At 37.3% G+C, this 27,848-nt stretch overlaps 1 protein-coding gene across 1 annotated transcript in view; it reads left to right on the forward strand.

Annotated features, from left to right (window-relative positions):
• The window catches only part of PDZD8 (PDZ domain containing 8), a 78,758-nt gene that overhangs the window by 44,849 nt on the left and 6,061 nt on the right, over nt 1–27,848 (forward strand). Inside the window, exon 4 of the mRNA XM_032878876.1 lies at nt 27,492–27,654. Coding sequence (XP_032734767.1) covers nt 27,492–27,654 — 163 coding nt within the window. The remainder of the gene's footprint in view (nt 1–27,491; nt 27,655–27,848) is intronic.

Here is a 27,848-nt window from a genome sequence, read left to right on the forward strand (position 1 = left end):
ATCTATACTAAGCCCACAATGTTTCAGAATTTATGGCTGGAGCAGGGGTGTTGGGGGCAGGCTATGTCCTGAAGGAACCATCCCCTTTTTTTAGATAATTTATTTCATTTATTAAGTATATACTGAAATATTATGGGTTTGGTGGTAATAAAATTCCAAGAGTGCTTCTTGGAACCCCCAGACCTTGCTGGAGTTACTTTTTAGTCTTTTGAAAAATAAGATCCATTTAGCACATCAATAGTTTTTTTTTGCAGGAATAAATTATAGTTGTATTCTTTAAAGATGTATTCAAGAACTTAGATTCATTGTTTCTATTACATTTAATTCTTGGTGGCAAAAATAATAATAATAATAATAATAATTCTTTGTGGCAATATAGCCAGTTCTGTGATTATTATTTGTAGTCATACTATTTCTCTGTTATGTCTTCATTATGGTGAATATGTACTTCTGAACTATGCTACCTAGCTGTTTTATAGTAGTAATGATGTGCTTTTGGTATTTCTAAAATAACCTGTTATTCTTTGTAGCATCTTAAAAAGTAGCCATAGTTCTCAATTTTTAAAATAGGTCTGTAAGCATGTCTCCATGCTCTTGGAAAACATGACTTTTTTTTTTTTTTTAATCGAACCACATGTTTTATTTTTCTGAGCTCCGTATTATCTGAAGGTAGAAACACATTTTTAGCATATATACAAATACGATGTGTACTTCAGTGGGATTTCTTCAATCCCCATATTTTAGAGAAGGTACTAGAGCTCTTTCTGGAATATCTAGGTTTAAGTATATATGTCAGACTTAGTTATATTCTAAATATCTGAGGTTATCTGAATTCTGGTTGAGGATCTTTTTATTTTTTTTATTTTTTTATTACTAACATATAATGTATTATTTCCTTCAGGATACATGTCTGTGATTCATCTTTTTTTTTTTTTTTACTTTTTTAATGGTAATGTGGTGTTTGGATGTTCCTTTGACCTTAAATTGTTTCTAAATTAACATAATTTCTTTCTGTAATAACTGTTGTGGATATCCTTACAAAAAATTGAGTAGTATGAAATTCTTCTGGAATAAATAGAGTAATTTTGACCAGGGTGGGATAGTAGGGAGGAGTAAAGCTGGAAAGGGAGGACAGACCACAGAGTTTGAATTTATGCAAGTAGTAAAGAGCTATTAAAGATTTTGAGCACAGGAATGACATGGTTAAAATAATAGTTTTTAGGAAAGTTTCCCATTTCTTTGGTGGTCATTCATACCTCAGCTTTCTTTTAAGTTACATCTCAAACAATTTGAAGCAATTCCTCAGAGGAATAAAATAACCAGTTTGTTCTGAATTACATGAATACATGAAAAAGCATTTTTGTTTTATCCAGGTATGAAATGGTCATAACTTGCCATTGTTAATGGCATTTTCAGTTTCCCTTGCTATATTTGCAAAAATATGAGATTAGACAGCTTTAATATTTTACAGAAAAGGTTAGTAAGACTTTAATCTTGAGTCACAATTTTAGGTCTTCGCATATGTCATAGGTAGTTTTGGAGAAGAATTCTAGGTTACTAATTACATCTGGTGTCAAAAATGTCAGCAGCAGTTAAGTGTCTCCAGGCATTACATTACATATGACTGAATTTAATAACTCTAGGGAGAAGAATTCATTGTGTTCTTTAGGACTACATAAAAGATTACAGACTAGGATTTGATCATTTGCAATATATTGCAAATTGGGATAGAAAAAAAGAACATCATTAAAAAATAAGTGTGTGAAGGTATTTGATGAGTTTAGAAGCTATCTTTGTATAAATACAGTTTTCAGGCTTAAATTAATTTTTTAAATGTTGAAATTCATTCAGTGAAGAGAGCCACTAGTTTCAGTGAATATGTAGAATGAAAGAAACTTAAGTCTTTCCATATTTTAAATGTGTCTTTGAGTCTTTAAAGCATTATAATGTATCTTATGTTGCTGATAGTGGAAGATCATTAATAATAACAATAGATGAAAAAGCTTTAGGGGACACTTGGGTGGCTCAATGGGTTAAGCATCTGCCTTTGGCTCAGGTGACCTGGGATCCAGTCCCATGTTGGGCTGCCTGCTCAGCGGGGAGTCTGCATTCCTTCCTCCCTCTGCTTGTGCTCTGTCTCTCACTTTCTCTCTTCCTCAAATAAATAAATAAAATCTTTAAAAAAAAATAAAAAGAAAAGAAAAGCTTTAAGTTTGTAGTGTTTGCACAAGTGTTGGGAGGTGGAGATGGAACGGTCTTAATGCATTAGCTGCAAGTATTAGCAAAACCAAGTGAATAGTGGTTTAAGCAAGAAAAAGACTTGTCTTGTATGAGAAGCTGTGAGTTAGGATGGCAGCTCAGTGATACTCTAAGCACAGAGCCTTGGCTCTTAACTGGCTTCCTCCTCCATCACCCCTAGTGTGGGATTTTTATCCTCATAACTACAAGATGTCTAATGCACCCCTGGGTATCCACCTTTCAAGAAAAAAAGTGAGGTCGGGGCACATGGGTGGCTGTGTCAGTTAAGGTCATGATCTCAGGGTCCTGGGATCAAGCCCCACATCAGGCTCCCTGCTCAGGAGGGAGTCTGCTTCTCCCTCTCCCTCTGCTCCTCCTCTCTCTCTCACTCTCTCTCAAATAAATGAAATCTTTAAAGAAAAAAATCAAAAGCAGGGGTGAGGTCTAAAGCATGCCAAATGCACATGTCAGCTGGGTTTTGTCCTTTTTAAATGCTTTCCTGGATGGTCCCAGGGATCCACTTGTATCCATTGGCTAGAACTGAGTCACTCAGTGTCCCCAACAGCAAGGAACTACAGAGAATCACTTTAGTTTTTTAGGCTTTATAGAGTAGAAGGCACAGGTGAAGGTTATGAATGCAGTTTAGGAGCCCAGCCCACAGTCTTCTATCAGAAAATATTCAAATCTGTCTGAGGACTTATTTTTAAGGGAATTTTTCTTATATATTGGGATGTAAGTGAGTAATTGAAAAGAATATGGATTTCTTCCTGTTTTGAAATGGACAAATAAATAGAAAGGAATCTTCTGGGTCCCTGAATGTACAGTAGATGGGCAGAAGGGAGATACTGGAACAGTCGTGTGTTCAGTAAAAATGGAAGCACTTCATGTCTTATGGAACCCACTGTGCGGGTTCCCAAGGGAACTGTGGTTAAAGACATTAGGAGATGTCATGATATTTCAGATCTTCCTGAAAGATAAAAAGTAATAAATCCCTGAAGAGTATTTAGCTGACATTTGGGGAGAATCCATAAATGAGAATTTCGAACTCTTAATCAGAATGAGTATATTCAGAGGGGTTATATGGTGTCCACTGGCAACACACGGTTGGCAACTGCTATAAGAAAGGCTTTAGAGAGGGTCAGCCATACCACAGATTGTGAAGTCAGAAGAATTCACCTCCTAGATTCTAGATTTTATCTGTTTTGACCTGAGTGGTACTTTTTCTTCTCTTCGTTGCTACTTCCCAATCAAAAACTTCAGTTTTTTTTTTTTTTAAAGGATCGGATTCTAAAAGATAATTTATATCAGACTTCCTCAGTTTTCTTCTTAAACATGCCCTTACAATTAAAGAGGCATCTGAGGAAATGATCCCTGTTTTCAAAGAACTGTAAGTATGAGAGAGGCATGGGAACCAAATATATAACGTGAGTCTGTGAAATACTTTGCCCAGATACAAAGAGCCAAAGCCTTTTGCCTATAGGATCTGTCCTTGTTCCATTAAACCCCACTACTCTAACAAAGATTGGACTGAGTGGTGTTCTCATAATTAGAAGACATTTGAGAGTGGTAGTAGTGGAATCAGTGTAGAGCAGAGGCAAGGAGACCTCTGAAACTCAGGAGATGGGATCTGAGTGGAAGGATGACCTTCATAAGAAGTTGAGCCATGCTCGGTTGCCCAAGATTGAGCCTGATTCAGAGGCAATCTGCCTTATTATAGATCACAGTGAGTCTCCCTGTACTTTCAAAGTAAAGGTTGAGGCATCTGAATCCAGGAAACACTTGGTAGAGGGACTGTAATCAGTTGAAAGAAAGTATAGTTAATAGAGAACTCATTCCCTGTCTAATCTAATATTACACTGCTAAACAGCCGTATAGAAGAAATGGACATAGTATTTCAACTTTCAGAAAGTTTTTGATGAAGAGCCATACGAAAGGTTCCTAAATTATTTCTTTAGCAGATATCTATATCCTTTGTTACAGGTAGAGCCGCCTTAAGGACAAAGATCACCAGGTGTAATATGTGCAGTGGTTGAGTCTAGGACTTTGACCCGTTTTCACAGATGAGCTGAAACCACCCTATCCAATGGAAATAAAATGTACACCATTACGTGATTTTAAATTTTCTTGTGGCCGCATTTTAAAAAGTAAAAATAAATAAGTGAACTTAATTTTAATAATGTTTTACTTGATCAGTATACCCAAAACATTGTTATTGCAACATGTGATCTACATAAAAAGTGAGGAGTTTGGGATTTTTTTTTTTCCTTTTAAAGTCTTTGAAATCTGGTGCGTATTTTATAATTATAACACATCACAATTCATCCTAATCAGGTTTCAAGTGCTCAGTAGCCACATGTGGCTAGTAGCTACTCTGCTGGACAGCACAGACCAAAAGGAAGGATGTACAGCATAAATGCGGATTTACACATGGCACAAAACTTCTCTAAGATGCTCCCAAGTTAAGAGGAACAAAATGAAGAAAAAGCTCATAGGACAGTTGCATAAGAATTCAAAACTATGCGTAAAGTATATGAGATCTAGGAACCTTAAAGAAATAAATATGTCTTTGTGCCTCCAAACAAGAAATTTCAGCTTAACATGAGAGTGGTGTCACACAATGAATACACTTATTTAAAAACCGTGAAATTCTCACAGAATTAATTATTTGTGCAATCCTGGTTTCTATAATACAAGTAATTTATGAGAGCTAGATAATGTGGGGAGAAAAAGGTAAAGTTAATATGGCAGTGAGATAGCCGCCATATATCGATAAGTGAATGGGGAACAGTTAGTGATCTTCAGCTAAAAGTACAAAGGTAGGTGAATGATTAATGGAAGCATAAAAACACAAAAAATAAACAGTTGGATAATCAACAAATATACTGAGCAAGGAACTAGATCTTTAGGGCAATGAAAATAAATCATGTCCCTGGTGGTTGATGATCAGATGATATAAACGCTAAAAGAAATTTACTTAAAAGGTCTTTGATAATTCTGCACACTGACTACTTGCTGGTAGACTTTGTAGGGAGACAAATAATGCTATGTGTACCGCACCTAGTAGACACCCTGAAATGTCCCAGTTGTTCAGTCAGTGTCCCAGGAGGGTAAGTGGAGGATAAGTGATCGTTTTGAAATACAAATCTGATCTTTCCGTTGCATTCTTAAATTTCTCAATGGTTTCATGTAGCTCCTAGAATGAGACAAATTCTTTGATGTCCCCCACAAAGCACCCCCTGGCCTGGCCTCTGTTTCTCCAGTCTTCTCTTGTACCCTCCTGTTCGGCTTTAGCTATCCTGACCATCTTTCACTCTTGCAGACTCACCATACTCTGTGTACCACACAGCTTGGAACATGCGCTCCCGTCCCCCAGCCCCTTTCCTGCATGCGCATTACCGGTACCTTTCCCCATTCTTCAGGTCTCTCTGGCTTGTTCACCCCTACACACATTACTGGGCCCGAGCCCTGCACCATGTGCGACGGGGCTGACCTCCGCTGGCAGTTTTTCCAGGGCTTTAGTATCCGTTGACTCTCAGCTGCGTCGAACCCATGTGAAGTTCTGATGGGAAGTGGAAGTGGACCGGGGGAGCCGGGGCATGCTTCCTGTTCCCCTTGGCCTTGGACAGCAAACATGCTTGGTAGCTGTTGTCTCTGCTCCAGGCTCCGGACGTCTCTGAGGACAGACCCACCGTGCTTCCTGCTTACGCTGGGTGCTCTAGATTCTGGCCGGTCTAAGACCAATCCCCCCTTGTCCTTCCAGCCTAAGGTTCGTGGTGACTTTTGCTAGTATCCGAGTCGTTCCACTGTCTCCCGTTTGGTTTTCAGTTTTATCATTGGGTAACCGTTCCCCTGTTTTGACGCACCCCTGTTTCAAATACTAAGGTGTTTTCTGATCAAACCTTATCAAGCCCTGGCTGATACTTCAACCAATCATCATTCTTCTAGAAAACTTTGCCTAGTGAGCATAAGATACATTGGGAATATCTTTTTAAAAGATTTTTATTTATTTATTAAAGAGAGTGAGAGAGAGAGAGAGTGGTGTGAGCGCACGAGCAGGGGGAGGGGCAGAGGGAAAGGGAGAAGCAGGCTCCCCGCCAAGCAGGGAGCCTGATGTGGACTTGATCCCGGTACTCTGGGATCACGACCTGAGCCGAAGGCAGACATTTAACCAACTGAGCCACCTAGGTGTCCCAGGAATATTTCTCATAGTTGGCAATTCATACTTACATTTCTATGATAATTTGATTGGTGTTATCCTCACCAGTGTCTGTCTTTATCACAGACACTATGATTGTTTTTGCTTATAGCAGTTGGCATTTAGTGGAAATTCAGTGAATGTTTTTAGGAATACTGAAAATGACTGACTAGCTGTGAGCCTCCATTTACCCTTGGCCTTTTTTCTTCTAGACTTCTAGGTTTCAACATGACTTATTCACAAAATGAGATTTACTACTCAGTATTCCTTCTGTTAAAAGCCTAATTTTAATATATTTTTTTAAGATTCTATTTATTTATTTGTCAGAGAGAGAGAGAACACAATCAGGGGGGAGGGAGCAGCAGGTGGAGGGAGAAGCAGGCTTCCCACCGAACATGGAGCCCGATCCAGGACTCAGTCCCAGGACTCCAGGATCATGACCCGAGCTGAACGCAGGTGCTTAACCGACTGAGCCACCAGGGAGTCCCAAAAGCCTGGTGTTTACACTGAGGGTTTTAGTTTACAAATGTGGTACATAATGGGATAATGGCATTATTAAAAACATTAAAAGAACTTCTCACTCTATGTATATAGTTCAGTGTAGCCTAAATAAAATGACTGTGATCTAAAATTTTTCTTGTCTTACTTCCCTTTTGGTTTTGGAGAGTTTTAGAAGTCTTGCTGAATGATAGCTATCCAGATCTGTCTACAGTTTGTTGACTATACGTACAAAGAGTCGAAAAAGAGTTCCCTAAAGAACTGTGATTACAAGTAAGAACATCTGAGACAGACAAATTTATAAATACATTAGATGCTTCTGAGCTGGCATTTTGGTGTGTTTGCTTAAGGCCAGATGTCTTGCAGATAGCATTTTGGTGTTCTTATTTAACCATTTGCCATTTACAGTCTTAATCTTATCAAAAGGAAGAAAAAGATTAGGTCAAATAAAGCTTTTTTGAAAATGCCAGTTTTTATGAAAACTTTGGTTTAATTCAATTTGATAATATTTGTGAATACAGTAGGGACTCAGTGGAATTTTAATCATATATAATGTTCTGTAATTTGGCCTCTTAAGTAAACTAAATGCCTTTTAAGCTTTAGTTGTAAATCCTATGCAGCATTTCCACTCTTAAAGTTCATCTAGCTTAAAAAATGAGGGATGCAGTTCTTTGTTTCATAGTTTCTTAGTGTGTTTAATATGATTGTGAAATACTGTTGAAAGAGTAGGAACCTAAGTTAAAATATAGAAACATCAACTCCAATTCACGTAAGGCACTCTGTGAATATGAAAAAGAAGCCCAAGGGGTGCCTGGGTGGCTCAGGGAGTTAATTGTCTGCCTTCAGCTCAGGTCGTGATCTTAGGGTCTTGGGATCGAGCCCTGCGTGGAGCCCCGCATCAGGCTCCTTGCTCAGTGGGAAACCTGCTTCTCCCTCTCCTGTCACTCCCCCTGTTTGTCTCCCCCCCACCCCCGTCAAATAAATAAAAGAGAAAAAAAAAGAAGCTGAATATGAGGTATAAGCAGTGAAGCAATGAAAAAGTAAGACCAACAGTAGGATCAACAGTACGGGAGCATAAGTATTATAGTTAGCATTTGAATGTTCTAAGAGAGTTTGAGAACCAAATACTATGGAGGGGAGATAGCATTCTTCTAGGAAAATCAAGAAAGAATAGGAGGTGACATTTGAACCAAGCTTCCCAGGTGTATATGTAGTGTTTTGAGATGGTAGGGAGGGCATTTCAAGGTGAAGGACATGAGTTAAAACCAAATAAAGAATGAGAATGGTTGAGTATGTTTAGGATACATGTTATCCAGATTGACTAAAGAATATGGTAGTGTAGGAAGATTATACAAAACAGCAATAAAAAGGTTGGGCCATATTACAGAAGTGCTTTAAATACCAGACTAAGAAATTTAGCTGTTACTCTGCAAGACAGTAGGAGTTATGGAAGCTTTTAGAATGAAAGTGATCTCATCAGAATCTTGGTTTAAGGCAACTTGGTTCTGGATTTGAGTCGTAGCTAGGTCACGCTAGGTCACTTATTGGCAGCATGATCTCAGTCAGCATCCTCAAATCCATCTCCACAAGCACTTTAGTCCTCTATAAAATGGGACTGGTAGTGCTTCACGTGGATGTAGGAGGGATAAATGAAATCTCTATATTAAAATGTCTCGTTCAAGGGACACCTGGGTGGCTCATTCGGTTAAGTGTCTGCCTTTAGCTCAGGTCATGATCCCAGGGTGCTGGGATGAGTCCCACATCTGGCTCCTTGCTCAGCGGGGAGCCTGCTTCTGCCACTCCCCCTGTTCTTGCGCTCTTGCTTTCTCTCTAACAAATAAAAAAAATCTTTAAATAAATAAAATGTCTAGTTCAGTATCTGGCATACAGTATTTAGTAATTAATGACTTCACTAAACCTGGCAACAGATGGATAAAGTCAAGCATGATTTACGAGGGAAGGAAGTGAAACAGTAGAGATGAGGGGCAATGAAGAGTCTGAACCAGAATGGTGGCAGTGAAGGTGGAAAATAGAATCAGTGTGGCTTGGATACCACTAGAAATGCGGCGTCCGGGGAGAGTGAGATGGGAAGCCAGAAGGACTGAAGCCATGCGGTGCCAGGAAGAGGAGAAAGAAGATCTCATTCTGGACATGTTGGGTTTGAGGTACAGTGGTTATCAATGACCCTAACAGAGGTCAGTCTAGACATGGAATTTTGTTCATGTGCTGCTTTGATCTGCTGTTTTTTGTTTTTATCCTTCTGATGCTGTCATTTAAGTCTTGACATCTAGTAAGTTGAACACTTTAGTTGGGGTTATATGCTCTGTTTTAGATCTCTTTTTCAAATAAAGAAAATCAGAATGGTTTCACAAAAAAGTAGTAAGAATCAAAAAATTTTTAGAAGAGCTTTTGAAAACAAGTTAAGAAAATAATATTAGTAAAACTTAAACACTGTTTTTGAATTTTGTTCCTCATGACCCTGCAGTTTACTGTGGTCCGAGTAATACTCATTCACTCAGTCCATACTTTGTCATGAACTAAAGTATCCTATTTATGAGGCAGAGTACACCTCCCACAGAAACCCATGTAGCCAGATAGCTCATTTCCCAAGTCATACCCTCAGAAGCAGGTTGCAGAAGTAGGGAATAAACAATTAGAAAAGTGTTGGGTGTTACCAGACATCGTGCAGTAGCATACACCTCCCTGCCCACAGATGTTCATTCCCCTAGTCATTAGGAGCAGTAACAAGATCTGAGCACTCTCTTGTGCCGGTCATGATTGTAAGACTCTGTATGCAACAGCCATTTAATTCTCTTAGCAGCCTCATGAAAATAGGCACGCTTGTCGTCACCGTTTTATATGGGAGGAAACGGAAGCACACAGAAAGTAACTTACCCAAGTCCCCCAGTCTCACACCCAGGCAGTGTGACTGCAGAGCTGGTGGTCTTAATTCCTGTACCATCCCACCAGCGGTGGGTTCAGATGTGGCCCCTTTGACTCTAGTTCTGTGCCTGCACAACAAGTTATTTCCTAGTCTCTCAAATGGACATAATAGTAACAGTACAAGGGTTAAATATCTGTGAAACGCTTGGCACAGTATCCGGCCCCTAATAACTATGATAGATAACTATTATCATCAACCTTGACCTGAATCCCACCTCCTTTGCTCCTTTGTTTTAAGTGCTGACATTTTATATACCCTTTTAAACCCTTCCTATGACAAGGTGAGAAGGACAGGGGAATAGCTTCCTCAGTCATGGGATAGTATCGTTTGTTTTGTAAGACTTATGAGCCAAATAGTGACTTTTAAGAACATCAGCAAGTTTAAAAAAAAAAAAATGAAGTTTAATAAGGGTTCTTTTAAGAAGGTGGAGATCAGCCAGCTACTGGCCATCTCAAGTGAGGATAAAACATGGACAAGCATTTAAATTTCAGGAAGGTTTAAGATAAATTAAGAATTTTGTAGAGGGGGCACCTGGGTGACTCAGTGGGTTAAAGCCTCCGCCTTAAGTTCAGGTCATGGTCCCAGGTTCCTGGGATTGAGCCCCACATCGGGCTCTCTGCTCGGCAGGAAGCCTGCTTCCTCCTCTCTCTCTCTGCCTGCCTCTCTGCCTATTTGTGATATCTGTTTTCAAGTAAATAAATAAAAATCTTAAAAAAATTTTTCGTAGAAATAAACAGTGTTCATGTCATAGCATAGAAAAAAGCCTAGCTATCTGTCATTAATAGTGTAGTTTTAGAACATTTAGAAAGTAGTAGTATATGGGACTAACCTGACATCTCTAGCACTTTTTCATTTTACTGTAAATGTGAAGTTCTGTCATTTACTAATTGAAATTACTTTCAGATAAATAGATTAAAAGTAAAACTGGGTTGAAGGTTTTTTTCATATCTTCAAATGGGCAAGGGCAAAAGGCAGCAACAACCACGCTTAACTCCTGTGTCCTGTTAAACAGTCTTACTTAGTATTTCCATAAGGTGCTGTGTATTTCTCCACATAAATATTGAACATGACCTGTTCAAAGTGGGTTTAGGACAGCTGTGTTTCTCATTTGTAAGCATGTTAATTTACATTGATATTGAATCGTACTATACAAATAAGTGGTTATATTGAAAGCTGCTTATATATAAATAGTGTGCTCTATACTAGAAAAGATAAGAATGTTTTATTAATCATTGTAAATAAGACTACTTCTGGGTAACTCGTTATATTTCTTTAAACGTTATCAAGAGACTCTTAGAGTATGGACCAATGGCTCACTTTCTAAATGATGTGGAATTATCTTTCGTAAATTGGTCAACACTGAGAATTTTGTTAGAAGTCTAAGCGGGAAGCCATTGAGCATAAAGAAGCAACATAGGTATCATGAAGCAGAATTTTAATTTCCTTGTGTTATACTCATGAATAAACACATTAAACAATAAAACAGCAGTTTCTATAAGATAAAAGTGATATGTTTGGAAATTGATATAAGCTGTATTTTTTGCCCATATTAAAAAAATTCAGAAAGCTGTAAAGAAAACTGTGAAAGCCAACCATAATTCTACTACCCAGGGAGACCACTGTTAACTTTTTAGAAGAACTTTATAAACACAAGCATATACATACTATTCACAGGTTATATTTCTGGTTCCTTAAAAAAGAGATCATGTCTTTTATAACCTGCCTTTTTTCCTACTTAATGATATACCGGGGGCCTATTTTTATTTCCATATACATGTATTATTTTTATTTCTGCTTGATACTCCACTATGTGCCATAATTTATTTAACCAATTACTTATTAACGAACCTGTAGACTTTCCCTTTAAAAAAAAAAAAAGATTTTATTTATTTATTTGAGAGAGAGAGCATGAGAGGGGACAGGTCAGGGAGAAGCAGACTCCCCACCGAGCAGGGAGCACCGATGCCTGGACTACAGGATCTGACCTGAGTCAAAGGCAGTTGCTTAACTAACTGTTTCACCGAGGTGCCCTTTCCTATTTTTTGATGTTGTGAAGAAATCTATAATGTCAGTGTGAATATATTCATGCACATCCATTGTTGAAGTCATGGTTTGACATACGTTTTCTATAAAAAGCCAAACAGCAAATACTTCAGGCTTTGTAAGTCAGATAGTCGTGTTCACAACTACTCAACTCTGCTGTTTTAACTCTAAAGCAACTAGAGACAATACGTTAACAAATGAGCGTGGCTGTTTTCCAGTAAAACTTCTTTAAATAACAGTCCACAGGTTACAGTTTGTTGACCCTTGATCCAAATGATTCTTTGGTCTGAGACTGTGCAAAAGTAAAAGGCTATTGGTACATATTTCACAGTTGCATTCCAGCTAGGAAAAGGTCTGTAGATTGTATCAGTGTTAATTTTCTGACTTTGATACTTGTATTGTGGTTATAAGAAAATGGCCTTGTTGAAAATGGCCAAATATTTAGAGGTAAAGGAGGCATTATGTCTGCAACTTATTTTCAGATGGTTCAGAAAAAATATGCAGAGAGAGACCCAAATGTGGCAAAATGTTAACAATTGGGAAGGCTGGATTCAGGATAAAATGGAAATCCTTTGTACTATTTTTGCATCTTTTCCATAAGTTCGAAATGATTTCAAGATTAAAAATAATAATCTGTCTTTAAGACTCTTTAATGAGTCTTTAAGACTCATTATTTGGCATACATTTTCTATAAAAAGCCAAACAGTAAATACATTCTTTAAAGAGTCTTAGTTGAGATGTAAATCCGCCTACCAAAGTACAGTGATAAGAAGCCAAGGCTAGACTTGGTGATTGAGAATCAGAGCTATTTGACAAAGAAATTTGAAAAGGGCAACAATGTTCCATTCTGTTGTTTCCATAATAACCTCAGGCTTTGCATATTTCTCAGAGCTTTTTGTTTCACTGGAGTAGTTGTATAAAATTTAAATTAGTTTCATATCAGAGCATTAATGGAGACTTCAATCAGATTTAAAAAGAGAGAGAAGAAACTTAAGTGGATTGCAAGGTAGTTATTTTGGTATGATTACTTTGCTAATAGCCTTTGAACCTAGGCAGAGGATCATTTTTAATTTTTATTCTTTAGATCTCTTAGTTCAGTTTTGTATAATGGACTTTACGTTTTCAGCATATTTCTGTGTCTTTGTTGTCTCTTAGATGAGATGACCGAAGGATGCAGTTCTAATTTACCATCTAATTGCTTCAGAGACTAGGTCATCAGAGAAGCGTCCAAGCTGGCTTTCTCTTTTGAAGATTCAGGGGCCTCACTGTATTTTCACTCCCAAAAGGAGTCTTCCTGTCCCTGCTGAGGAGAGGCAGTGGAAGTACCTGGATTGTGCCAGTCACTTATTCTTATAGTTTCTTTAATTTTGACAACCAGTGTAGTAGACATGAGTATCCCCTTTATACACATAAGAACTACGGTGGCTAAATCAGTTGTCTGAGATCACAAAACTAGTAGAGATTAGAGCCCAGATTCAAACCCAGTGCTGAATACAAGCCATTCCAGACATTGCAGTTTTCTTCAAAAAGGAATTTTGAATCTGCCCCACTGCTGAGGAGGGCCTGATTCCAATGTTGGTTTGTTTTGTTAACTCTCCATTAAGAGCTTACTGAAAATGGAGGCATTCTGCTGACAAAGAAATTGTTTACATGTAAAAATCCAAGTGAGAGAATTTAGGAGTTATTCACTGTACCATTCAAACATACCTCTTTAAGAACTAATTTAAAAAATAATTTTTGTCATCATTTGGGGCAGGGGGTATGAGAACTTCTACAGTAGCGCTTCTGTACCCAGCAGATTCTTTTTCACTTATCTGGCTTATGAGTTTAAGAACTGTTCTAATTTAAACCTTTATGAAGTAAACTTAGTGATCCGTCTTTGGAAAGTTCTGTGGGAGTTGATAGTAATTTTTATGTCAAGAAATAAAAATATTTGGCATATTTATTTCCAGAGTTATACCTTCTGTGAAAAAGACAGTGTGATTACGTATAAATTGTGAATCTTCCTTACTCATACAAGACAGTTTCAGAAAAGACTGATAATGAATACGGTACCTCCTCTTTCCTGTTGGACGGCAGTGGACCTGACAGAAAGTGGACCTGAGAACGTAGCTGGTTGCTTGGCAGTGCACACAGTTACTCAGTAGTTGTATTTCAGTTTGCATCGTCTGTGTTGTCAGACCTGCCTGTGCTTAAAAGTAGGTTGGATTGATACAGAGTGACCCTGCAGAGACTCAATATTTTCTTCCTTTTCATATGTGCCCGTCTTCATTCTAGAACCTAGAAATTGTTTTATTAATTTCTCAGGATTATAATTTATCAAAATGTGCTTTAGGAGCCGCTGTTGAGTAATAGTGCTCTAGCTCTCTGACTTCAGAATTGTGTTACTTTACGCTCAAGTGTGTTTCCATGTTGAGCGGGGAGAAGAGGAGAAGGAAGTGTGGGGGAGGAGGAGCGAGAATGGCTGTGACCCCATTAGCAGCTGCTTCTCCTTGTGGTGGGATTGTCACTTATGTTTGTGATTTTTCAAAGTGGTGGGTGGTGAAATATGAAATGTGGCATAAGATCTTCAACGGCATGTTGCTGCTGCTTCTAATTGAGATGGACGGTAAGCTGTTGGTTCCTAGCCTGGCACTAATTTGTGCCCTGTAATCATAAGCAAATTGGTCTGACATCTGGTATTCAAGAAAATGACCAGAATGTTACACCTCTGCCACATTTTGTGCTGAGTGTGTTGTTTCCCTTGCCCATGGCTCAGTAACTTAATATAAAAGTTGTTCTAGAGATCCTGAACTCTCAATCAAAATTCAGAGTTCAGGGGCAAATCTTCAATACTGTAATCATAATTGCCTAGATCCCTGATATTCAGAATTCAATTGCCAAGCCCCAAAACAAGCCAAGTAGAGGAAGTCTATATAGTGCCCCCCCCAAAATGGAGATTTTTTACTGACCTTCTGAAATTTTTTGCATTAGAGTTTGAGCTACTTTGACCAAAGGATCTGATTATATTCTCATGAACATAGTGTCCAAATTTTGTAAATACCGGTGGCTTTCTGACTGAAATGTTTGCTGCATTAATAGAATAGTTTCTGAAGACAACTTTTAAAATTCGCATGAGCCCAGAAGACCCAGGGTATTCATTGGGCATAAACTAATAGTTCCACTTTCAGGCATGTATCTTTGAAAACTTCAATAAGCTAATTGTTTTTAGAATCTCTGTCCTTGTTATTCTAATTCTATCCCTGCTTAGGATGTGTACCCAACCAGAGGGCCCTTCAAGAAGAATATTGCACTTTTCTGGGGTAATAGGATTTAAGAAGCCAGGCCGAACCCTAGGTGGTGGCCGATTTTTTAAAGGAGGGGAAAGCAGGTCAAATCTCTGTCATGTGTGAGGAAGTAGATGAAGCTAGAGACTTCGTGCGGTTCAAAGAAGAGTCCTGGAGGAGGACAAGAGGGTATATACATTGACAGAGACATGGAAGGTGCCATGTCAGTTGCTATCCAGGTTCTTAGCCAGTCTGCAGAAATTCATCATACGGTTGAAAGAATAGATGCTTTCAGTTTTCAAAAATGAAAGCAACAAAACCACTGCAGATTGACACAGTGATAGTTGAATACTGCAGTGAGTAGGACATGCTCTTCCAAAAAGAGTTTAATCCTGGGGACAGAACTATGTAGGTGGCTCCTCCTTCAAACGCCATCTGTAGAGTCAGAGTCTGTCACTTAGCTGTCTCCTACCAACATGCTTCTCAAAAAAGAAAGCTCCTATAGGAAGCCCTTACATTGTTCCAGACCATCACTACCCTGATGTAATCCGCCCTCTGCCCACCTGGAAAGAGCCAAATTGACTGTAGTTTGTCTTCCCTGTGTAGTCTTGTTGTCCTGGGTCTTTGGTGGCTGGCTCAGGACCCTGACCCACTGCACAGGGATGGGAAGGAAGGGAGAAAGGAGAATCAAGTTTCAATCTGCCCAGACAGGAGGGAAAGAAGTAGTGTGCAGGATTCCCCTTGGATCCTGGCCCTGCAGCCAGGCAGGCAACACTGCTAGGCAGAGCTCACCCAGAAACTTCGATCTAACACTGTGTCACCCAAGTCAGACCTGTTTCTGCACTTCTCACAATTTTGACCATTACATGTAGGCATTCTCTTTCTTAACTACTCACTAGGGAGTCTGTCCAAGTAATCACTGTTAAGTCACAAGTTGCTCATCTCAACAGCATATTGCTCTGAGGAAAGCAACAACTCTATGATTTTATTTTTAGAGCCTCTGTCTTCATTTAGCAACTTATGAACTGCCTCTTTCTCAGCATTCACATTTTGGTTAAGTAAATAAAATGTATCCATGGGAGAATTCTATATTCAAATTCCTTCCGTTTGTGTTTTATGGCCTTGGGTTTTAGGTTTAGGGTACTTGAGCTTTGGAAATTTGGATAATCTACATCAGTGACCTATAAAAGGGGAAGCACTTAATGGTTTACAAACATATGTATCTTTATGAAACATTTTTGTGAATGGTATGTTTTACAGCAAATAATCAAGCTTTGAAGTAATTTGAAACATTTGACTTTGGGGATTTTTTTTTAAGGGAAAAAACCCTTCTCCTTTGTGCTAGTATTTGTGAAATTGGGCATTTTTTAAGGGGCTTGGATGGACAGTGTGGATTAAATATTACTCACATTCAAGTTTGCAGTCACATTATAGTATTAATTAACACATCCAAATCCAAAATCTTTTATACCATAGTTACTGTTTATTAACTTTTGAGTATCTTGGGCATAAAACTGGTGGTGGAATTGATATTATTCTTCTTTGTTTTGAAAGGTCTTTTAGTTGGCTGAACCAGGATTCCCTCCCTCTTCACATAGACTGAACTTGTCAAAGAGCTGTAATACTAAACTTGCTTCATTTCTTCAAATACACCTAGCTTTCATCTCGTTTCAAAGCTACTGCTCTCATTGTTGGACACATTGCCTCCACTCCTGACCTGGCCTGATAAACTACTACTCTTTCAAGTTTCAAATTAAATTTGTTTTTTTAGGAATGCCTTCCTTGATTTCTAAATGTTAGTTAGGTGACGCCCATTAAATCGCATATGTGGTATTGTAATTATTTGTTCTACCTACCTGTTCTGTCTGCTTCCATGAGGCCAGGGAAGCTCATCTGTGTTGTTCACAGCTACGCCTCAAGGTCAAGTGCCTAAGCATTTGAGTGAGTGAGTGAATCAACTGGTGCATTTCTTCCCATTACTTTTCTTCCTTGGTAGCTTTGCTGTAGGTTTTGGTAAATGTGTGTTTCTTAAATCAACACTGATTTTCTAAAAATGTTACCACCACTTCATTTTGAGAAGAGGAGTTTCAGAATACACGGATATGTCTGAAGATCTTGAGCGTCTTTTGAAATTGTAATGTAGTGAGAATTCTGGTAGAAAGGTATTGGTTTATTACCTCAGGGACCGGGAAGACTGGGAATAGTTACTTGCACTGAAAAGCCTGCTGATAGAAGTTCCGGCATATATTGGTGTGTGTCCATGTGTGCGCACATTATGTGCCTTTTCTCCCATCCCTGCCCAGCTCCTCTACTAAAAAAGCTGGGAAATAGTTATCAGGACGTCTTTTTCAGAAATGTACTTGATGAAGGAATACTCAAAAGTATACCTGCTCGTAGTAGTTGAGGGTCTTTCACTTACTGATTCTTTTTCCTGGACTTCTGGGTTGTTTGGGGTTTTTTTTTTTATCTCCCTCCATGTTAAAAGCTTGTATAGGATAGAACAGTTTATAAAAGAGCTATATTGATGTGTTATTAAAATATATCCTTTTCTTACCCATTGTATAAAATTATGTGCATGTTAGGAAGGGATTAAAAAATCAATATGTTGTTTTCCCCCCAGGTGAAAACACAGCATCCCAGCTGGATCCAAGAAAGGCTAAAAGGATGTCAGAGGATGAGAGCTCTTAAAGGCTATCTTGGTGTTTTTACTAAATTGCTCTCCACAAAATAGCTAGAATTTTTTAACCTGTGTCTGACATTATTGGCGAAGTTAAATGCAGGCTGTCTGCAATCTTGTATGTATTGACTTGCGATTCAGAGCATATAATTGCTGTTTAATTAGTATGTGTCAGCAATTCTTGACAATTGATAAACTTTTTTGGTATGTAATTCAGAAAATACTAGAAATAATATTTCTACTCCATTAAAATCTACTTTTTGGTTTTAACAAAACTCTGGCCAGTTAACACAGACTAAGCCACACAGAAAACACTACATCCTACTTTTATGCTGTATTTGTAACTTTACAGTTGCATAAATACAGCACTTTGAGTTTAATGAGATATTTTCTGTGACTGTCTCGAACACTGCATTTGTTAAGTTAGAGCTTATTTGAAACGGGTTCTACCAAAACTAGCCAGAGCAAAAAAGAGGTACTTTTTTGGTGTTGCACAGATGCCACAGGCAGATGTGAGGGCCACTTTTCATGGTTTTGTGGGTTAGACTCTGCTTAACCTTTAGCAGGAGTGTAGCTAGGCCTTAGAAACAAACTGGAACCAGAAACTAAACCATTGTCAGGCCTCTCTTTCTTCTCTGCTCCTGGCTATTTATATGCCTCATTCTTCACTCTGCAGACTGGCTTTGTTTCCCAATTCATAGGAAGATACACCGATGCCTACAGCTAGCTACACTTATATATATCCCATTCAAGGAATCTCTGAATCTGATGAATTCCAACCATCCAGGAAGGAACTCTGATTGGTCCATCTTGGGTCAGGTGTGTGCCCTGGACCAGGTAAGGAGGCAGTGTAGTGGAACCGTGTTCTAGAAATCTAGATGTTCCCACCATAACCATACTGTAGAGACAGACCCAGAGCAGGGGAGAACATGGCACATTTTAATATGTACTAACCTACAACTTTCTTCTTTCTCTTATAGAATATCAGGCATGCCACAAAATTGAGGTTTAAGGAACATATTTGTGGCAAATAGATTTTAGTAGATGTTTGTAAATCTCTATACATTTATTGCAAGATGATCTATTGTAGGACTTTTTCTCTATTAGTATAAGAATACATAGAATTCTGTGATATGTTCTGTGAAATGCTGCTACTTTTTCCTAGTAAAATGTGGTGTTAAAATCAGGGTAAGAATTTTTTTCTCCCATTAAATCTCAACTGATACATTCATGATGGTTTTAGTTTTCTGATGTGCTCTGAACTCTTGTCTCCATCTCTTTGCTCTAACAGTGTTACTAAGACCTAGAACGATAGCCTCTCCAGCATCTCCCACACTCCCTGGCCCAACTCCCTACAGTGGCTGTCAAATTCTTCTCTTCCGGGGCTCCTGAGTGTCTCAGTGGGTGAAAGCCTCTGCCTTCGGCTCAGGTCATGATCCCGGTGTCCTGGGATCGAGCCCCGAATCGGGCTCTCTGCTCAGCGGGAAGCCTGCTTCTCCCTCTCTCTCTCTCTCTGCCTGCCTCTCTGCCTACTTGTGATCTCTGTCTGTCAAATAAATAAATAAAATCTTAAAAAAAATCACCTTTAAAAAAAAAAATTCTTCTCATCCTTTCAGATAGAACTTAAATGCCATTTTTTACACGGAGCCTGCCCCAGACCCCTCCTCCAGAGGCAGTTTTCACTTCCCCCCGAATTCCCATAAGGCCATATCCATGGATGTCTTGTGGCTCATTGTGCTTTTCTTTTGGAATATCATTTAGATAATCTCTAAAACAATGATAATGAGCATTTAGATACTGACCACGATGCTTCCAACCATCTAACAAAGGTAGGATCCTTGTGGCCTGAACAGTCTCAGGATCCTGGAGTTTGTATAGTTTGTATCACCACAGATTTAGATTTGGAGGATTTGGCTTGAGACTTCCAGACACATTCCATGAAGTGAACCAGATGACTGCTCCAAAGGGAAGAGGTTTTGCGACACCATTTATTACCTCCCCATTTATTATTTACTATCATTTCTTTACTTGGGACAAGAAGGTTTTCCTTGAAGAAACCTAGAAAGCAAAGTTGCATGTCTACAGAGATTTTGATTGAAAATTTTATTAGAGGTTAACTTTTCCTTAATTGTAGCTTATCTTTTACAGTAGGGGCTCACCAAGAGTTTGATAGAACCTAAAAATACCCAGTTGGCTGCTTATAAGAAAGGAAAAATTACTGCATGATGATTATTGATATAAACCCCAGGCCTTCCACCTTAATGTATACCTGTATTTGTTACCACAGATATTTTGCCTTCACTTTCACCCCCTCCTTCTCTTTATTTAATAAAGATTTCATGACCAGGGGCAACTGGGTGACTCAGTCAGTTAAGTGTCCAACTCTTGGTTTTGGCTCAGGTATGATCTCAGGGTTGTGAGATCAAGCCCCACATCAGGCTCCGTGGTGGGTGTGGGGCCTGCTTAAGATTTTCTCTCTCCCTCTACCCCTCCCCGCCCCCCAAAAAAGATTTCATGTTCAGCACCCAAAGGACAACATAATATTGGTCCATGTTCATTTTTTCTTCACAGTACTTTATTTGTCCATAAGAAGTACAGTTTTTCTTGCCCTACTGTTCTTTTTGGCCTCTTCCTTTTACTTTCATCTGATAGGTCTTTAGTCTCCTGCATAGAGGAAACTTTATGAGATGAAAACTTAGAATTTTGTGAAAATATAGATGTTTACCACCATTAGTTTAATTTCTGCCTCTTTGGAAATAAAGACCCTGCTTGAGCCCATTGAACTTCTAATTGATTTGAACTGGCTGTTCTTTTACCAACTGTTGACACCAGTCACCAAAGAGTCTTTTTCAGTAAGACAGTTTTTTTTAAATCAATCATAAACTTAGCCCCTCAGTCTTGATCCTACAAAACTAAATTAATATTTGCCTGATATAATTTAAATATTTTAATGTCCTGAATTAATGTTTGTGTCCTAATAGTTTACCTTGTTTCCTTAGCTGTGTATTGAGTTCATTCCCAGCAGACTGGTTTTTGAATTTTCCTTTTGTGTTACCATTTTTGATTAGTAGTGCTAAGTTTTGCTAGTAACAGTAATAACAACTGAACCTTTTCAGAGCTCCACATTTGAGATAGCTATCTCATTTTACCAGTGACATTCAGAGAAGTTAACATTCTGCTCAAGTCCTAGTCAAGGGTTATTATAGACATCAACTTGTAGATACTTCACCCCTAAATATTTCAGTATGAATCGTCTAAGAACAGGGCATTTTACATAACCGTAATAAACAGTCACACATAAGAAAATTAACAGTTTCTAATTTTACCTAATAGTCCAAATTAAAATGTCCTCAATGTCCCATAAATACTTTGTAGCCTTTTTTTTTTCTTTCTAAACTGGTACCAGATCAAGATTCATACATAACATTGGGTTGTGACATCTCTTTAGTTTCTGTGTCCTGTTTTACTCGTTCTTTAATCTAAAACAGTCTCTCCACCTTTGCGGGGAGTGGTATTCCCAGAAGGTGATTTCTGTAATCTTATAATTTCTTATGCATTTATTAACTGGCTTATTTTCGGCAGGAGGCACAGGGTGGGTAAAGAAAACCCTTCAACTGGGTGCTCAATAGTATGTAAACAAATGGATAAAGGAATTTAAGAGCTAACTACAGAAGCCGTACTTACATAAATTCTACATTTAAAGTGAAAGCTATGTTGTTTGAGGGGAAAAGAAAAAAAACTCAAGAAAAGCTAAAGGTTCTACAAGACAGAAACTTCAATAATGCTCAGCTTTACAATAAATAATATTTATATAGTTGAGATAGTTGTAAACACTGCTCATCTTTAGCTTTTAGAATCAAATTTGATAAGTAGAGTTACAAAGCTAATAGTTATCAACTTTGACGGTAGAATTTAGAAGGTAAAGAGGTGAAGCGAAGGGAAAGAGGTAAGTCCTAATATCAAGAAAGATGAAAAAGAAATAGAACTATAAGTGTATTAATTAAAATTATAAAGGGTTTATGTAGGGGAACTAAAAATAGTGATGAGTTCTACTGTATTTGAGGAAAGGAAGATGGGGCTACATCTTTGTCTGTTACAGTAGGAAGTCTGCAGATTGTCTAAAATTTGATAAATTAAGCGATAATAATGTTTTCCCTACTGGAAGAAAGGTAATCCCTAAGCAGCTAGGTAGTTGCTGTGGTGTAGGAGCTTGGAAAAAGAAGACTGTTGCTTTTTAGTATAAGCTACTTTATGTATTTGATTTTTTTTAACCACATGGAAGTATTTGATAAAAATTAAAAGTTTATTCATATTCTTTTAATACATTTTCAAGTGGCTTTGTTTCTTTTTCAGACACAGTTCTTCTTATAATTATGTCTGGTTTAATCCACTATCTACAATGTAGTATTTCTAGTTATCTGTACATAAGAGTGAGGATGCATTTGATTGACATAAGTTAAATGGAAAAACTATTTAAATGTTGCTCTCCTTCCTGATTGACTTAAGGACCATCTAAATTCATCCCAGATTGTTTTTATTAAATTAAGTAAATTGGAGAACTAAGAGCTATCTGAATAAATTATCAGTAATATATATATTTAACTATCTTAAGACAAAAATGGTATATTGGCAGTTTTGTTTTTGCTTTATTTTTAATAGCTTTATTAAGGCATCATTTAAATGCAATAAATTCACTAAGTATATAGTTGGTGAATTTTGGTAATTGTATGCAATCATGTAACCTTTATCCCAATCAAGATATAGAATATTTCCATCACCTTGAGAATTTTATTTGTGATACTCTATGCCCTCAGTCTGCAGTCTCCAACCCCAGTCCTCGACAAGTACTAATCTGTTTTCTGTCACTATAATTTTGCCTTTCCTAGAACTTCATACAAATTGAATCACAGAGCATATGGTCTTTTGTGTTTAACTCCTTTCACTCCACATGTCTTTAAGATTTATCTATGTTGTGTGTGCTATATATAATAAGCCTTGAAATCAGAGAGTATATCCTTGTCCTATTTAAGGATGGGTTTGGGTATTCCAGGTCCTTCACCTTTCTTTGAATTTGCCTCTTCAAAGGCCTGCAGAGATTTCTGTTAGAATCTGTAGATATATTGGGAAGAACTGGCATCTTAACAGTAATGAGTTTTTCAGTCTGTGAACATGGTATTATTTTCCATATATTTTGGTCTAATTTAATTTTCTTTTGCAGTGCTTTATAGTTTTCAGCATACAGATCCTGCACATCTTTCATTAAATTGAACCCAAAATTTTTTTATGTTACTGTAAATGAATTTGTAGTCTGTGACCTGATTTCACTTATTAATAGTTTTGTAGCCTTCATAGGATTACTCATTTCTGGTTATAAGATCATGTTATTAGTACATAAAGACCACTTTTCTCCTCTCTTTCCAATCTCTATGCCTTCCCTTTTTCATGTGTTATTACTATGATTGTACCCTTCAGTGTATACTGAATTGAAATGGTAAAAGCAGAAATCCTTCTTTGTTTCTGATCTTAGGTAGAAAACATTGACTATTATGTTACCTATAGATTTTTGTAGACGCCCATAATCAGGTTTAAGAGTCCCCTTGTATTTTTAGTTTGTTTGGGACTTTTATCATGAATGGATTTTGGGGTGTTTTTTTTTTTCTTTTTTTGTTTTGTTTGTATTTTCTTAATATGGTAAATTATGTTGATTGATTCTCAGCTGCTTAAATCGAACTTAAATTCCTGGATATCAGCTCCACTTGCTTTTGATTATTGTCCTTTTTATACATTGTTAGGTTAAATTCCCTAAAAAATTTTTTAGGAAATTTTGCTTCTGTTTGAACATTAGAAATATTAGTCTGTAGTTCTGCTTTCTTGTTTTTTGTGTTTGTCTGGGTTTGGGAATTAGGGGATAGGATTGGCCCTAACACATAATTTGGGAAGATTCCGATAAGGTTGCTACTGTTTCTTCCTTGAGAATTCATCAAAGAAGCAGTCTAGACCTAGAGTCCGGGGGTTAGAGGAAAGAGGGATGGGGGAATTATAAATTTGATATAAATAGTAGATATGGCATTATCCAAAATTTCTGTCTTCTGGGGTATCTTTTGAGGGAATTTTTCCAGTGCATCTAAATTGTCAAGTGGTTTGGCATAAAATAGTCCAAAAATGGCCTTATTCTCTTACTGTCTGTAGATTTTGTAGTGATAGTCCCTCTTATTTGATTTTGGTAATGTGTCTTTTGTTTCTTCATGAGTCTGGCCTAGAGGCTTATCACTTTTATTACTTCATTAATCAGCTCTCATGATTGATTTCTCTGTTTTTGTATTTCATTAATTTCTGCTCTTTATTCTTTCCTTCTATTTTGAGATTTCTGATTTGGTGTAGGACTTAAGATCACCAATTTTGGATTTTTTGCCACTAGCATAAGCACTGAAAGTAGTAAACACAGCTTTAGTTACATCCTACAGATTTTAATAATGTGTTTTCATCATTCCATTCAGAATGTTTTTTAATTTTTCTTGATTCCTTCTTTGGCCATGAATTATATAGAAACATATTGTTTTACTTTCTAAATATTTGGGATTTTCCTAGTTATTGTTAGTTGATTTCTAATTCAATTCCATTCAGAAAACGTATCTTGAATTTCAGTCTTTTAATTTTATTGACACTTACTTCATGACCTAGCACATCCTGGTGAACTTACTGTGTGCACTTGAATGTTTATTTGTCATTACTAGGCATCATGTTCTTTTTTTTTTTTTTTTTTTTTTATTTATTTGACAGAGATCACAAGTAGGCAGAGAGGCAGGCAGAGAGAGAGGGAAGGGAAGCAGGCTTCCTGCCAAGCAGAGAGCCCGATGCGGGGCTCGATCCCAGGACCCTGGAACATAACCTGAGCCGAAGGCAGAGGCTTTAACCCACTGAGCCACCCAAGCGCCCCTCACGTTCTTTTAAATGTCACATATATCAGGAATGATAATGTTCAGAATATCTTGTCTTTCCTTATTTTTTTCTGGTTATATGGGTTGCTGAGAGAAGGGTGGAGAAACAAGCTAACCCTCTAATGGCAGGTTGCTTAAAGGAATCATTGCAGAGGGCCATGCATACGATGAGGATAGTAATTTGTGACCATATTTTATAACCTACCACAGGATTCATTTTACCTCTTCTCTGTTTTTGTATATATTTTAAATTTTCCATAATAAAAATTTCAAAACCAAAACCTCTCAGGTAATGAGGTGTCCCTTATTTCGGGGTTGGGGGGGTACATGCCACATGCAGATATATAAAAAATATTTAGGATTTTTATTTTCACCTCATCATTTAAAGAATTGTATTTTGGCATATGTTTTAGAGTTGCATGATATATCCAGTAGTCATATATATAATTTTAAAATACAGATACCTGTGTATGGAGGGGAATTTTTTATTTTTGGCTATTCTTGTTTAAAAATAGTTCATCCCAATGGAGATACCAGTCTTGTTCCAGAAGTCATGGTATCATTTGGATAGTCTTGTAAACTTTATCATAAATTTGACATTAAAAGTTTTTGTGTGATACTCATTTTTTTTTAAATATTTATTTATTTGAGAGAAAGAGATAGTGACAGAGGTAGCAAGAGAGAGCACAAGCAGGGAGGAGAGGGAGAAGCAGGCTCCCGCTTAGCAAGGAGCCTGACATGGGGCTCGATCCCAGGACCCTGGGATCGTGACCTGAGCTGAAGACAGTCACTTAACCAACGAAGCCACCCAGGCGCCCTGTGTGATACTCATTTTTAAGTGTTATCTCGGGTTTTTAATTATGAAGTGTTTTTATACTCTTAAAACTTTTGCTGTCAGAACTTAAATTTTTAAGTTTCTGTTTCAGAGAAGGCTGTACCTATAATCCCAAAATTAGATAGGTCAGCACTGTGAGTTTAGAAGGAAACAAAACAATTTTAACAAGAGGCAAAAGAAATGGTGTCTTAAGTTTGGTTCCCTGTGTAAGTTATGAAATCAATAGCATTTAGTATTAATCAGTAGTAAAAAAGGGGGCAGGCAGTAATGTATTATCTACCCTTACTGTTTCTCCTGAAAACCTTAACCTTTTCCATCTGGAATGTTTACTTCAAGAATCATTTGAAATAAGAAAAGCAAAGGGAATAGTATGATTGGTATATAGAAAATAAAGTAAGTCATTTACATAAAACCTGTACAAGCCTCAATTCCCTTCTCAGCCCTATCCACCCAACTTCTATTCCATGTTAAGAACAAGGAGTAAATCACAAAAAATACATTCCAAGTGTTAGTTTTTAAAATTTACAGTTCTCAGATTCAATTTCCTTTTTTGCCCATCTGGTACTGTTAACTTTCTCATATTAGAAAATGTTACGTTGTAAGTTTTATCTTTGGCATTTTGTATGTTAAGAATATATTTATGTTTGTGGATTTGAAAGAATGTATTCTTAAGGGCTTTTTTAAAGTGAAAACCACTATTAACATTATATGGTGATTATTTACTATATCATAAGGCAAGGCTGGACAGAGGTTTTTTAGAGGTTTAAATACGTATGTTTTTTAGAAGGGTTTTTTGTTTGTAAACCTTTAGATAATCAAAAACTTGACTACATTTCCCATTTCTTGAGTATAATGTGATTAAGATTTTCCTTAATCTAAAAGCAACTTTACAAAATCTAGTAACATCCATATTAAAAAATAATTTCTAGTTAGGTCTCTTCTACTGGCCAACACCATTAGGTAGGAGAATAAAAATATCTGGCTTTTAAAAGTAGGGTTTCTTTATTAAAGCAATACAAACTGTGATATATTAGGATATTAGCAAGTTATTTGAAGGAGTCCCTCATGAGATCTCTTAAAGACCAGAACTAAGAAACATGGGCTGAATGATAATACAATTAGACTGATTTGTAATTTGTTTAACTCAATAAACACAGATTGAATTCTTGTCATCAAGAAGGATGTAGCATTCAATCCGTTTTTTTTAATCAGTAATTTAAATGAGGACATAACATGTTGTGTTGTCTTTTTAGTTCACAGGCGATGTGAATCTGGGACACATATTTTGATAAATTAGGTTATATTTGTTTAGAAAACAAAATGATCTAGATGAGTTATAGAAGGATATCTCAATAAGATACCTGTTAATAAAACAAATGTAAACTCTTTTACTTTGCCCCCCAAAGATAATTTAACAATACATCATAAAAAAGAAAATATTTCCTATTATATTTCAAAAAAGCAAGACTCAGAATTATATTCACAATGATATCTTAATTTTGTGTTAAAATACATATATTAGGAGGTATAATATACAGCAGTTCCGGATGATATGATTAGGAGTGTTTTCTTTTCATTTTGCCTCTCTATTTCCAAATATTCTACAGTAAGAATGGATCTTAAATAAGACACACTGAAGATAAGAAAGTATTTAATGTTTTTGAACCCCAGTTTGTAGTCTGAGCAAATGTTAACTTATATTGTCACGGTGAAAATCTCCCCCTCTTTTATTTGTCTGTAAAAATAGTCACCATGGCACAAAAGTCAGCATCAGCTACAGTGTTCTCAGTGAGCTCTTTTCTCACTCCCCTACCATGAACCCATTGACTGTTTGCATTTTTTTTCTCTTTATCAAAGGTTGAATTAATAAAGGGGAATTTACAGAGTGTTGGACTTACACTTCGTCTTGTCCAGTCAACTGACGGGTACGCTGGGCATGTCATAATTGAGACGGTGGCCCCAAACTCGCCTGCTGCACTTGCAGATCTTCAGCGGGGAGACCGACTGATTGCTATTGGAGGTAATTATGCAACACACTTCACACTTACAGAGAAATCAGTGAGCAAATGTGGGAATTTTCCCTGTCTTCATTCTTTCTATGAGCACATGTTACTTTTATAATGGAAAGAGAATAACTTTATTAAAAATAAAAATCTGAAGGAAGCCTTAATTTAAAACACATATGCCGGGGCGCCTGGGTGGCTCAGTGGGTTA

This window comes from Lontra canadensis, unplaced genomic scaffold (genome assembly GCF_010015895.1).
Source record: "Lontra canadensis isolate GAN:19392208 unplaced genomic scaffold, GSC_riverotter_1.0 scaffold3, whole genome shotgun sequence".
Taxonomy (NCBI): Eukaryota; Metazoa; Chordata; class Mammalia; order Carnivora; family Mustelidae; genus Lontra; species Lontra canadensis.